Raw genomic sequence first — 12,069 nt, 5'->3', positions numbered from 1 at the left:
TCTTTGAGATTGCCAGAGGTTTAATAAACATACATTCTACAGGTCATTGATCATTGTTTAATGGAGCAAACAATGAAAGGAAACACCAGCCATCCTGGCTAGCTCCTGTAACACTTCTCATGATCCTAGTCTGTTTAACAGTATGATAGGAAGAATGCAGGGTTGTAACAAAACAGTGAATATAGAACACAGCAAATGTCCAATATACTCAGCTATAAAACTGTTTTACTTAATTATACACATCAAATCATTCTGCAAGAGTTTGAATATATATAACATAAAAATCAATTTCAAAGATTTTAAAAATGTATATTTCAGGTACACTTTCAACTAACTCTAGGTTGTATAAAAGGGGGAACTGGTCCTCTACAGTAGCATCAAATACTGCAACAATGTGAAATGAATGTACAATATGACTATCATGTGGTGATAAATGTGAATATCTGCTTAAACATTTCAAGAAGATATGAACAAGGAAACCACTGCAAAAGTAAAGTAGGAATAAAAGCTTGACATTTTCTGTTAAACTTGTCACAAGCACACTGTAATCAAAATTTATTTGAGGTACGTTATAGTAACCATGTAGTATCAAAAGATATCGATGTTCAGTTTCTTTTACAATATTCTATAGAAGCATTCACATCCTTGTAATGCAAATAGCTTTCCCGGTTCCCTATGGGCATGTGGTTTCCAAAAACAGCAACAAGAGAAAATTTAAGGAGCTATTCATGAGGTTTCCGGATGCATGAAGGACCATCTCAGAAGAGTATCCATGACCCTACTGACCCCCTCAAGAAAAAAAAAAAGAAGAAGAAGAAAGGAAGCAGTATCAACTAGAAACTAAAATATTGCAACATTGACCAATATGCCTTGATGTCGCATATTCCATTCTAATCTCTTTAGTTAACTATATTCCAATTTCTCTTGATATATGTTATTAACTTAAAACTAATACTTTATTAATAGAATCAAATTCATACATTGCATCAAAATACAAAGAGGGATGATATTCCCGAAAAAAATAACTCCTTACACTATTGTTACCACTGGCAACAAGTTTCTGTACATTGTCAATCTATCAAGTCGGTACTCTTGAGAACAATGCCAATACACTGACCCTGACCTTTGACCCTGTAATCGTAGCACTGGGTTGTGTCTAAATCCACATCAAGCAACTGATTTCCTGTCATGTTGCATATTTGTACCAAGTTTGATGTGAGTGAATCAAAAGTTTCTCATTTATAAGTCATGACACAAACAGTGACATTCCAACAGGTTGATGTTGTGGATTGATGAACATGACATTTCCTAATTTTTTCTTCATTATGCCAAAACCTATTAGTTTTTCTTTTTTTTAAATCATGTCACCGTGCATCTTCATCGGTTTAAATTATATCCAATTGAGCTTTTGCACACAGTCACAATTAATGATTAGACCTGTACCTTTGACCTCCCATCTTTTGAATATTAATTTTAGTAATGTCTAATCAAGTGACTCCTCTGTCATGTTAACCCGTTGAGGTCAGTTTGATTTTGCTACAACACACACATATTTCCCATAGATACCTGCCCGAGTATATTCGGGACTCGTCCTCAACTGGTTAATGCTCAAGAAATTGGTAAAGTTAAGATAAAAGTCTGATGTACACTTCCTTCTTATAGATGACATACTAAAGACACATATGAACTAGCAGACAGAATGACGGGTAAACTGAAAAACAGCAGCATCAAGACATATGATATCATTTGATGTAGGGCTGTACAGGTGGGTCAAACTTACAGAGTTGGTTATAGTTGGAGACAGAAGATGTAACTTGTACATTCGATGGCAGCCAATCATCATCCTTGCATCTACCATATTGTCCTCTGAGAACCATAAAGGTGCTACAGCATTTTTTTTTTTTTTTTTTTTGGGGGGGGGGATGCAATTATTGGTATCACGTTGTACAGCTTGATCTTCTAGACATTATGGTCTCAATTTTGAATTGTTTTCACTTTCGGTAAAATGTTAAAAATCAAAGCAACAAGGGTACAAGTTTACCCAATATTTGGAACAATGCTTATAAATCTACCCGCTTTCGATTGAATATGCTATATATTTCACAAAATTTGATTGTTTCATTTTTATTTACACTCAAATCTTACAAAGTGATAGCACCCTTCTGATTTTAAGCTGACGATATTATGGTATGTCCCATCATTTCTAGACCTGCATTAGCACTATCAGCCTTCTTGGTTGGGTAATGCATGTTTGAAGTCAGAACGCTTTGGACGCATCAGGACTTTATTGATGACGATGATAAAGCCTGTATGGTACCTGCACAAAGTTCTGAACAGTACAGTCAACAGAGTGCTTCATGGTGGTAATGCACTGTATATAAGGTCTGCCATATATCCCTCTTCGTAGCAGTTGAAATTCTACAAAAACACCAAGGAAACAGAAGAAGAAAATGATCTGTCCGCTCTTTCATCACATGATCACCTTGATAAAGAAGCAGACATGTCACGTGCATTCTGACTAGAATTCAAACCCCTTAGCTAAGGACTCTTGACTGCTGAGTAGCACTGTAACATAATGCACACAATTTGTATTTGAGTGATGCTGCAAAACTAAAGTAAAATTCCTGGCACAGCAGGATTTCAGACAAATATGACATCACAACCCATAATCTATTCCTTTTTTCTCTTCAGAATCATTGAAATAATAATGTACGAGCTGAAATTTTCGCGTACAGATATTCTTATGAATTGCTACTTGTCCGACATTTTCGTGTGCTAATTTTGCAGTTGCGAGGGTCTAGTTACTTCACCCAGCACGAAATAAACAAGCAACAATACATGTACTGAATTTTTTTACCCGGTGATTCAGCATAGGAAGTACTGTACTAGCCTGTTGTCATGCTCAAGATATTGTTATATCATGGTTCACAGAGCGTGCTAGACTTTAGAGTAGTTAATATACCGTAATTGCATTCCAGCACTGGCATGGCTTTATCTTTCTTTTTTCACATGTTGTTGTTTTTGAGCATTTTTATTATTCACTTCTTACTTTGGCAGTTTACAGGCGATTTGTGAAATTTGCGAAAATAAAACCACCAAGAAAATTTCAGCTCATACGGTACACCATGAAATGTTTATTCATGCTCTTTTTACTCTTTGTCTTTGTTATGCACTTCCACATGCACTATCACTGTTTTGCAGAATAAGCTTTATCTGTAAGAGAAACAGGCAATAAAATAGAACAATTTCAACCACAGAACTGATGTTAGACAAAAAAAGATCAACAAAGTACACCAAGATCTCCTTATATTTTGTGCATCTATTTCTTTATTTAATACACACTTGACATTACATTCTCTAGAACCCTGACATTGTGTATTTGAATATCATTTAAACATTCTTTGACTACACTGGTGAAACTGACATAGAAATTTCACATTCCTGAGAAAGAGAGAGAGAGAGAAAGAGGAAACAGTGCAGTACTTCTCAGTTTTCTTATCCATTCTCTATAGCATCGTCTATTGGCTATGAGCATATCCCCTCATAACCAGCTATGGTAACCATCAACTGTAGGTAAGCATAGAATATCTTGTATATCATGGAGCAGACATTTCGCACCATTTCTTGTTGTGTGATACTGGCATTAGCAGAAAAATGCAATAAATGTTTTGCTTACTCTGCTCTGTCCATGTGAAATTATACTACGACTAGCAAAAAGTTGACAGAAAAGTTAAAATCACACAAATTCACCCTTGTAGACCGACTTTTTTCCTGTTTTACAGTACCCTTTGAAAATGAACATGGGGGGGGGGGGCTACATCTTGAATGCATTTTTAGATGTGGTATACTCTCTAAGTACTTTTCCTAATACCATTGAGACTACTGTATATAAGCTGTTATCTTTGCATAGGGCCTAAAGATATTTTTGCAAATGAGGAGGTCATAGACATTTTTGTGAGATGTTTTCGCAAACTGATGCCGACACTAACGCAAATGCTTTATTACCCGAGCGTATGGTGACATTTTCATGTATTGTTAAATTCCCGATCCAGCTGTGATTTGCGAAATTCATGAAAATTAAACCCTCGCAAAAGTAACAGCTTATACAGTACCCAGTATCATCTTGTATAGGATTAACTACATGGCAGATAATGGCATACGTTGCCTAGCAGCATGGAAACTCAATGAAGCTGTCACTGCACCAATTTTCTAATTTTGCTGTTTTAAAATTCTCCAGACTATATAAACTTTCAAAATGATATGTGATTTGCTCCGCTCCAACCCCAAATCCTTACCACAGAAATGGTAAGAAAGCTCACAATTAGATAAACTTGATAGTTTTGATAAATTCTCCCAAGTTTAAACTCAGGTGTGCATTAGATCTGGTATTTCCAAGTGACAGGTAAATTCAGAATGCCCCAATTAATCTCCTTTGTGAAAACTAAAGAATTGAATTTTGAAACATTCTTCAGTAAACTTTGAAGTCCAGACATAATGTGCTTTAGATATTGCACTGTAAATTTGTGAACAGATGTCATATTTCCTATTGTTCTGTCAAATCACCCATTTTGTCAATTTTCTGGGGTACTAGAAAATGTCTGTAAATAAATGTTAGCAACTCCATACGAGCAATATGTGGTGGATCACGCATGAGATGCAAAACTAAACTTTCCAGAGAGCACATTCTCTGTCTATACGCTTTCATTACAAATCCTGTTAATACTTTTATAAACATCGCATGAAAGAAATCATCTGTTGTGGAAAACAGAAGAAGAGATAAATGTAGCATATCAATCCATTTCATGTCCATTACAATTAATTCTATTACTACTGTAAAATTTTGGCATGTAAACTATAAAGTTACAGGGCATATTCTTTGCAGAAAGGAATTATGTCTGTGGCACCCTTTCGAGGCAGACATAAATATATTCCCCATCACATTTGCTACCTCAGCATCTAATCTTATCCAGAAAGACTTCACCCATTAGATATAAGCCACCCTTTTGTGAAGATGAAACCGATAAAGTTGGTTGGGTTGAAAACACTTTCCAGCACACGTACCCATTACAAAACATTACCTCAGAGCACTATTAACATGAACAAGACATCATGTTATGAATACATCATGGCTCACATATCAGGCCTTACTCTAAAATCAACAAAACAAGAACAACACAACAAAAACAACTAGATCATTGTTTTCTCTTTTATGTATTGGGTTGAATAAAGCTCTGTAAGACTGCTCAATAAAGGCCAAGCCTCACTACTGCTAGACCATCGTCATCCCCTGAGTTTCTTGTAATGTGGCGCGATCAGAATAGAAAAAGACTCTGCTTGACAAGTTTTAGATGACTTTACAAGCTGAAAGATTTGTTAATTGCTCTGTTACAGCCATGAAATTATTATTTTTTTTAAAACTTCACCGGAAACTGGCGTCACATCGACGTCAAAATATGGGGTCAGTGGATAAATGTAGTACATTTACTTTATACTGCCCACCCTTTATCAGATATATACATATGTGCATTAGTCTTAGGATCTCAGACCTGCCCCTCTTCATTGCTGTGAGGTAGATCATCTTCTAAACCTGATTCCCTCTACCACTGCAAGGTGGACCAACTGAGACTCCTTGACCTCCAACAGATGTTTGACCCTTGGCACAAGTGGTCAAATGGCTGTTTGACCCTTGGCACCAGTGGTCAAATGGCTGTTGGAAGGAATCATATTACTGTCTGATACTGCAATAATATCCTACTAGCAAATTACATGAGTTAGGCAAGTGAAACAAATGAGTCTGGAATTCAGACTATGCACACACATTATACACATGCACACACACATCAAATCACACATCTGTACTGAAGAGGTGTATGTAACGGCCAAACGTTAGTGGTGGAAATGGGATGTTGTTATATGCTTGGGAGTCACAACAACTTTGTGCGATGCATGAAAGTAGAGACACAAAAGCCTGCACTGTTAGAGCTCCGGCTTGTGCCGAGAAACAGATAATCCACACATCTACATCTAGACATGTTTCAGGAAGGATTTTATGAGAATTCATAACTAGTAGAAAATTAATCGGCTCTAAGCACCTTCTCTGTTGCTATCATGGCAACAATCACTGTGCATTACAGACCACTGCAAGTTCCTATAACTCTATAGGGCTCATGGGCCTCTACTTTTAACAGGACACCACCATTCTCATTACAGCTCATTCCCTTGTCCCGATTGGTACATAAATCATCTTATTTCCTGGTCCTATTGAATGCGTCTCCTCCTCACAGAGGAAGAAGTCGTAGAAGCTTAAATGGATGAATGCCAGCAATGGTAAACACTCCATGGGAGAGAATGGCAGCGGTGGTAGTGACGAGGGGGTAGATTTACTGATTTACATGTGCTCTGGATGGTCGTGGAGAGACTCTATCAGCTTCGTCGGTGGGAGGCCCTCGTAGCAAATATTGTAGATGGCTGTGAAGAGCGGGTACCTGGAGATTGCAAGGAAATCAAGGGTATCAGCAACACTGTAACTCAGTGACAGTGATATCAATTGGAAGTTGCTGTCAAAAGTTTAACAGAAGTATGTTATTATTACTATTACTACTAGGTATTTAAATACCCTATACACAGCTCAACTACATGACAGCACTTACAAAAAATACATGCTCCAAAACAGTGGAATATATTTAATCATTTCAAGTACATCACCTCAGTTGCCAAAAATATGACTTTAATTCATTGATAATGGACTGTGAGTGCCTAGTTGACAATTGCATCGCAAGATTAATAACTACAGTGCTCTATAAAGTTATAATTTAGAGTAGAGTGGCGTGGACAGAAGGAAGGACGAAGGAGAGAGGGGAGTGGGTTGGGAGGGGAGGGAAGAAAAGAGAAGAGGGAAGTGTAGATGAGAGGGGTAAGGATAGGGAAGGGGGGGGGGGGGGACAGGAGAGGGGTAAGGGGATGGGAGAGGGGAAGGAAAGGAAAGAGAAAAAAGAAGTGCTGGTGAGAAAGGAAAGGGTAGGGAGGGTAGAGGGGATGGGACCAGAGAGGGGAAAGGAGATATAGGAGTGGGAGGAGGGTTGGGAGGGTTGAGAAGAGAAAAGAGGAACAGGAAGTGTAGGTGAGAGGGGAAAGGGATAGGGAAGGGATGGGGGGAGAGAGGGGTAAGGGGGTGAGGGATGGGAAAGGGAAGGGAAGAGGGGAGTGTAGGGGAGAGGGGAAATGGGAACAAGGGGAGGTGACAGGAGAGGTGAAAAGGGAAGGGAGAAGGAAGGGGAGGGGGAGGGGAGTGTAGGGGAGATGGAAAGGGAGAGGACAGGAATGAAGGCAGGGGACAGGCAAGGGGGGAAAAGGAGAGGGGAGGGCAGAGGAGTGTAGGGAAAGGGAAGGGGCCAGGTGAGGGAGAGGGGGGGGGGACAAGGAAGGGAAGAGGGGAGTGTAGGGGAGAGGAGGAGAATAGAGGGGAGGGGAATGGAGATGGGAAAAGGGGAAGGGAGAGGGGCGTGGCAGGGTAACGTAAAACATGTGAACTTTTTCCTACCTATTTGTAAGGTTCTTTGACTTCAGCATCTGGTGGACTTCGTATGCCGTCTGCGGTCCTTGGAGTTTCTGGCCATTTAGCATTTCCTGCTCCAGCTCCTCAATGGTCTGGTAAGATACAAAACCAACGACTTCATTTAATCATTGTGGAATGATGAAGTTAACAATAAAGACATGGATACACAGAAGTTAACATTAAAGACATGAATACACAGAAGTTAACATTATCAGGGATGGTACAGTTTTGGTTGAGATGGGGCTTCATGTTTCCGTTTTTTGTATGATGATTTTTCGAGATATTGAGAAACCACTTATAAAAACATGAAACATCATATAATTTCAGAGGAATTCAGAGTCTATTTGATGAAATCAGTTTTGAAATAGCTGAGATATCTAAAACAAAGTGATCCTAATAAAAGGTGGGACCCACATTTTATTAGGATCACTTTGCTTTACTTTGCTTCTGGATATCTCAGCCATTTACACACTGATTTTCATCAACTGAACTTTGAATTCATCTTAAAATCTTTTGCTCTTTAACATTTCATAGAGTGGTTTCTAAGTATCTCAAAAAGTTAAAAGCTGAACCCTCATCTCAACCAGTGCCATACCATTCCTTTACAGACATGAATGTTCAAAGCAGCTCTGTGCATCAAAACAATTCATTTGCAGTAGAAACTTGATTTAAAAAAAAGTTTTCCATATAATTTATATAGATTAATGAATTATGGCAAATATTGTCATGAATTGTTGTGGGATTGTTACCTTGCAATGTGTCATCATAATAAGTATTGGATATACAATGAAGAGCTTTGGTCAATAATGATGAATTCGCAAGTTTTTCCAAGCAAGGTTAAAGAGGCTTTATGAAATGAACTCTGGTTTCAGGATATTGACAAGCTTTCATTTCCAATAAATTGTCAGTGCCAATACTCACTCATCACTTATTGTCAAAACACCCTGATCATCATGTACACCGTAGTTACTTTCCTAGAGAGTCCATCTGTGTACAGGCATAGATTACAGTAAAGACACAATTACAATTTCTCTGGTACCTTCCCAGTAAGTACGAAGGCCTCGGCGACGCGACGATTCCTCCCGCCATAGCAGGTTGTGATGAGATCGGCCACGCCGCAGCTCTCCAGGAATGTCGACTTCTGAACGTTCTTGTAAAATGTCTCGGCAAAGGACACCATCTCCATCAGGCCGAGGCGGATGATGGCCGCCTTCGTGTTGTCGCCAAGCTTGAGTCCGTCGATGATACCTGCACCGACTGCCACGATATTCTACGAGCACCGACGAACACAGGCAGGAATATGTTGGCATTATTTACCATCAAGTACTACTTTGATTAGCACACTAGTAATGTAATAATAACAATGATGATATGATCGTCTTTATCCAGGGTAGCCTCTTCAGTGTTGCCACTGTTCTACCAGAAGGCCCTGCCATCATGATTGCTTAGCATTGCAAGGTATCCATTCATACACCTGTGTCAAGAGGGACATGGTGCATAAAAACATATTGTCCAAGGACATAAGATGCACTGGACTGGATTCTAACTCAAGTCCTCTGATTGAGAGTCAGACTCAGTCTGACTTGTGGATGCAACCCATCCCTTTCTTCTCTGTAATACTAACATGGCTTCATAGTCTCTATTGTACACTGAAACAACTCACATGATATGTCCATAAAACTATATCCTTGCTTCAGATATAGGTGAGTACTTTCATCACGCTCCAATGAACAATCAAGTTTGCACAGCAAATACCACAGCACTTCAATGAAGAAAGAAAATAGATCTTCAAGGACTGATCTGTAGTACTCGGCAAGGGGAACTCTGTAACTTAAAAGACGATATGGTGGAAGTAAAATACACATACACTAAAGCCTTAACATGCAGCAAGAACCAACCTTTAGAGCACCGCACAGCTCGACGGTGTCTTTGTCTTCCACGACGACAATCCGGAAGTAATCGACCTCAAACAGCAGCTTGAGGAGCTTTCCCTTCTCTTTGTCCTTACATCCTGAGAATAACACAAGATATTAGTGATGAAAAAACAACAACAAACAAACAAGAATATGAACGTTATTTCAGAATAGCCACTAACTATGTATGGGAATGGAGAGAGAGAGGGACACTGGAGAACCTCACTTAACACCTGACATATGGAGATTCACTGGTTGAAGGCATGCCAGACCATTACAGGACCTGTTAGTCCCCTCTCCTGACCCCCAACCCCCCCCCAAAAAAAAAAAACACAACAACAACAACAGCACACACACACATACATACACAAAATATAGATGAAACAGTAATGTATGTCCCAAAAAAAATTACAACGGGACCCTCCGCAACGATAACTTAAAAAATAGTGAATCAATCCAAATACAATTTCAGGGTACGAAACTATAACTCATGGCCAACATCTTACAGAAAACTCCATCCGATTTGCTTCAGTGGTCAAAGAGAAATGAGGAATTTTGTAGAGCATGTCAAAAATCTGTTCCCTCCAAGTTCTGTCTATTGTGTTCACACACAAGAGCATCCAAGTGCTAATCACTATCAGGCTCATCACATGCTTTACAACAATCCACATTTCTCTGTGACCACTTCACCAAATTGAATGGAGTTTTCTGCAAAATAGAGCTAAGATGTTATATCTTAAGACCCTGAAGTAGCATTTGGACAATTTAATCACAATGCATGTTATCAATGCGAAAATCCGATTGTAATTTTTTGGGGGGACATACTGTATACTTCTGATGTTTAATTTTGAAAAGACCAGTCCTTCGTGGTAACCATGTTCATTTTTATATCTACCAAATTGTATGGGACATCTAGACAAAATAAGTGAGACATAGCAAGAGAAAGCTGGTTCATGCATACTCTTTATAAAACTGAACATGTGACCTTTACAAGAACTGTTAGATTTATCACTGTCATGTACATACATACATACATCATGTAATCACTATACAGGTTGTATTGTCATTCAAATGAACTGGATCCCCTGATGGTATGTAGCTTTCAGTGCGACTTCGAGCATCTTGCATTTATAAAGACAGTCCCCGCACTCACCAATGGTCGTCTCGCAAAACTTCTCCGCGGCTACTTCTGGCGCGAGGTTGGCCCCCATCAGCACGTGGCAAGGAATTCCCCCAAGGTAGCCAGAGATTAGCTCCGATATCAACTCCAGCCCATTGTCTTTGATGTGCACGCCCTGTGGTTATGAAGACACCAAGCACAATTATGTCGCATTATTCCCCCAAAAATATACTTCCAAGAGGTTGATAACCCTAGGCAGTGGAGATATCAAACAAGGAGGTAGCACTAAATGGCCTGTAGGGGGCCTCATACTCCGAAGAGTTGTAAAAGTAAGTGATGTAGTTGTGTTTGGACTATTTGTTTTATACCTTGACCACTACGAGGAATCATCTCAATGCTTCACAATGAACAAGCTACAAGGATCCCAACCTTGTATACAGCAAGGTAAAAGAGACTCTCTGTTCAGGGTTCCCGGCTGTCTGGCATGAAGTTAGCATATGTTTTGATGAAAACCAGTGGCCGCGCAGTTATCCTGAAGAGAGGCGAACATTTTTAGTATGTGCATATGCCCACTCGCGCCACAGACAGCGCAGGTCACTGGAAGTGTGTGCTATGTTTACCCTGTAACTGTTTAGAGTCCCCTTGTCTGTGATAAACACAGCACAACCTCAGGAGGCTAGTTCAGACTCATCAAGGCTTGACAATAGCAGTGGCCATGGGGCCCATGGCCACCAGAAATAGACGGCTTGTCACCACTGTTTAATTAATGATGTGTTTTGGTGGCCCATTTGGCCCACCAAATTTCATAGTTGGGCCGCCAAAAAATAAATGAGAGTCAAGCCTTGCTGGTGCTAAGCTGCTTAGCACATTTACCTCCTGTTGAAGACTTACTCCAGATTTGTGCTTTGTGTCATGTCTGTTTGGAGTCCTAGACATCTGAGGTAAACACGGCATGACCTCTGCAGGTTGTGCTGCATTTCTGGGGACTTATAGGCCCGAATTCACAAAGTTGGTACCATTGAAACCATGGTTTAAACCATTGACAGACCACTAAAGCACAACAAACTGTTCTCATGCAAAATTTAAAGATTACACCTCTAAATTGAAAATCTGTACTAGAAAAATGTGGATGTTTGCACAAGATGGAATATTAACTTCAGTGTAAAACAGTAGTAATGTGATGAGTAGGCCTATATCTTAAATGTACACATTATGGTGGTCACTTTTGTTAACAAGGAATCCATTTCATAGATGTTAGAAATAAATACACCATTCACCCACATAAATAAAATTGAAGTTTACTGAATAAGATGTGACAGTTATTGTTCTTGTTGTTGTTATTAAAATTCACCTACCGGTACCCTTATATCCAAGATACAAGGAAAATGACATAATGGAAAACAGTGTTTTTATTTTGCACCACTGAGGGTAATACATGTGTGTATGTACAATGCCCCAGAAGACATTTCCTTTTAAACTCA

At 39.3% G+C, this 12,069-nt stretch overlaps 1 protein-coding gene across 1 annotated transcript in view; it reads right to left on the bottom strand.

Moving 5' to 3' along the window:
* Nucleotides 1-6,199: 6,199 nt before the first annotated feature.
* Nucleotides 6,200-12,069, bottom strand: part of LOC139726700 (glycerol-3-phosphate dehydrogenase [NAD(+)], cytoplasmic-like) — a 32,910-nt gene continuing 27,040 nt past the window's right edge. The window contains exons 4-8 of the mRNA XM_071637686.1: nucleotides 10,622-10,763; nucleotides 9,454-9,566; nucleotides 8,595-8,825; nucleotides 7,541-7,647; nucleotides 6,200-6,485 (exon numbers count right to left, since the gene is read on the bottom strand). Coding sequence (XP_071493787.1) covers nucleotides 6,389-6,485; nucleotides 7,541-7,647; nucleotides 8,595-8,825; nucleotides 9,454-9,566; nucleotides 10,622-10,763 — 690 coding nt within the window. The 3' untranslated portion in view covers nucleotides 6,200-6,388. The remainder of the gene's footprint in view (nucleotides 6,486-7,540; nucleotides 7,648-8,594; nucleotides 8,826-9,453; nucleotides 9,567-10,621; nucleotides 10,764-12,069) is intronic.

Source organism: Diadema antillarum, unplaced genomic scaffold (genome assembly GCF_040938485.1).
Source record: "Diadema antillarum isolate AM-2024a unplaced genomic scaffold, OU_Dant_1.0 seq00000097_RagTag, whole genome shotgun sequence".
Classification (NCBI taxonomy): Eukaryota; Metazoa; Echinodermata; class Echinoidea; order Diadematoida; family Diadematidae; genus Diadema; species Diadema antillarum.
This window is presented reverse-complemented; position numbering and strand designations above follow the sequence as displayed.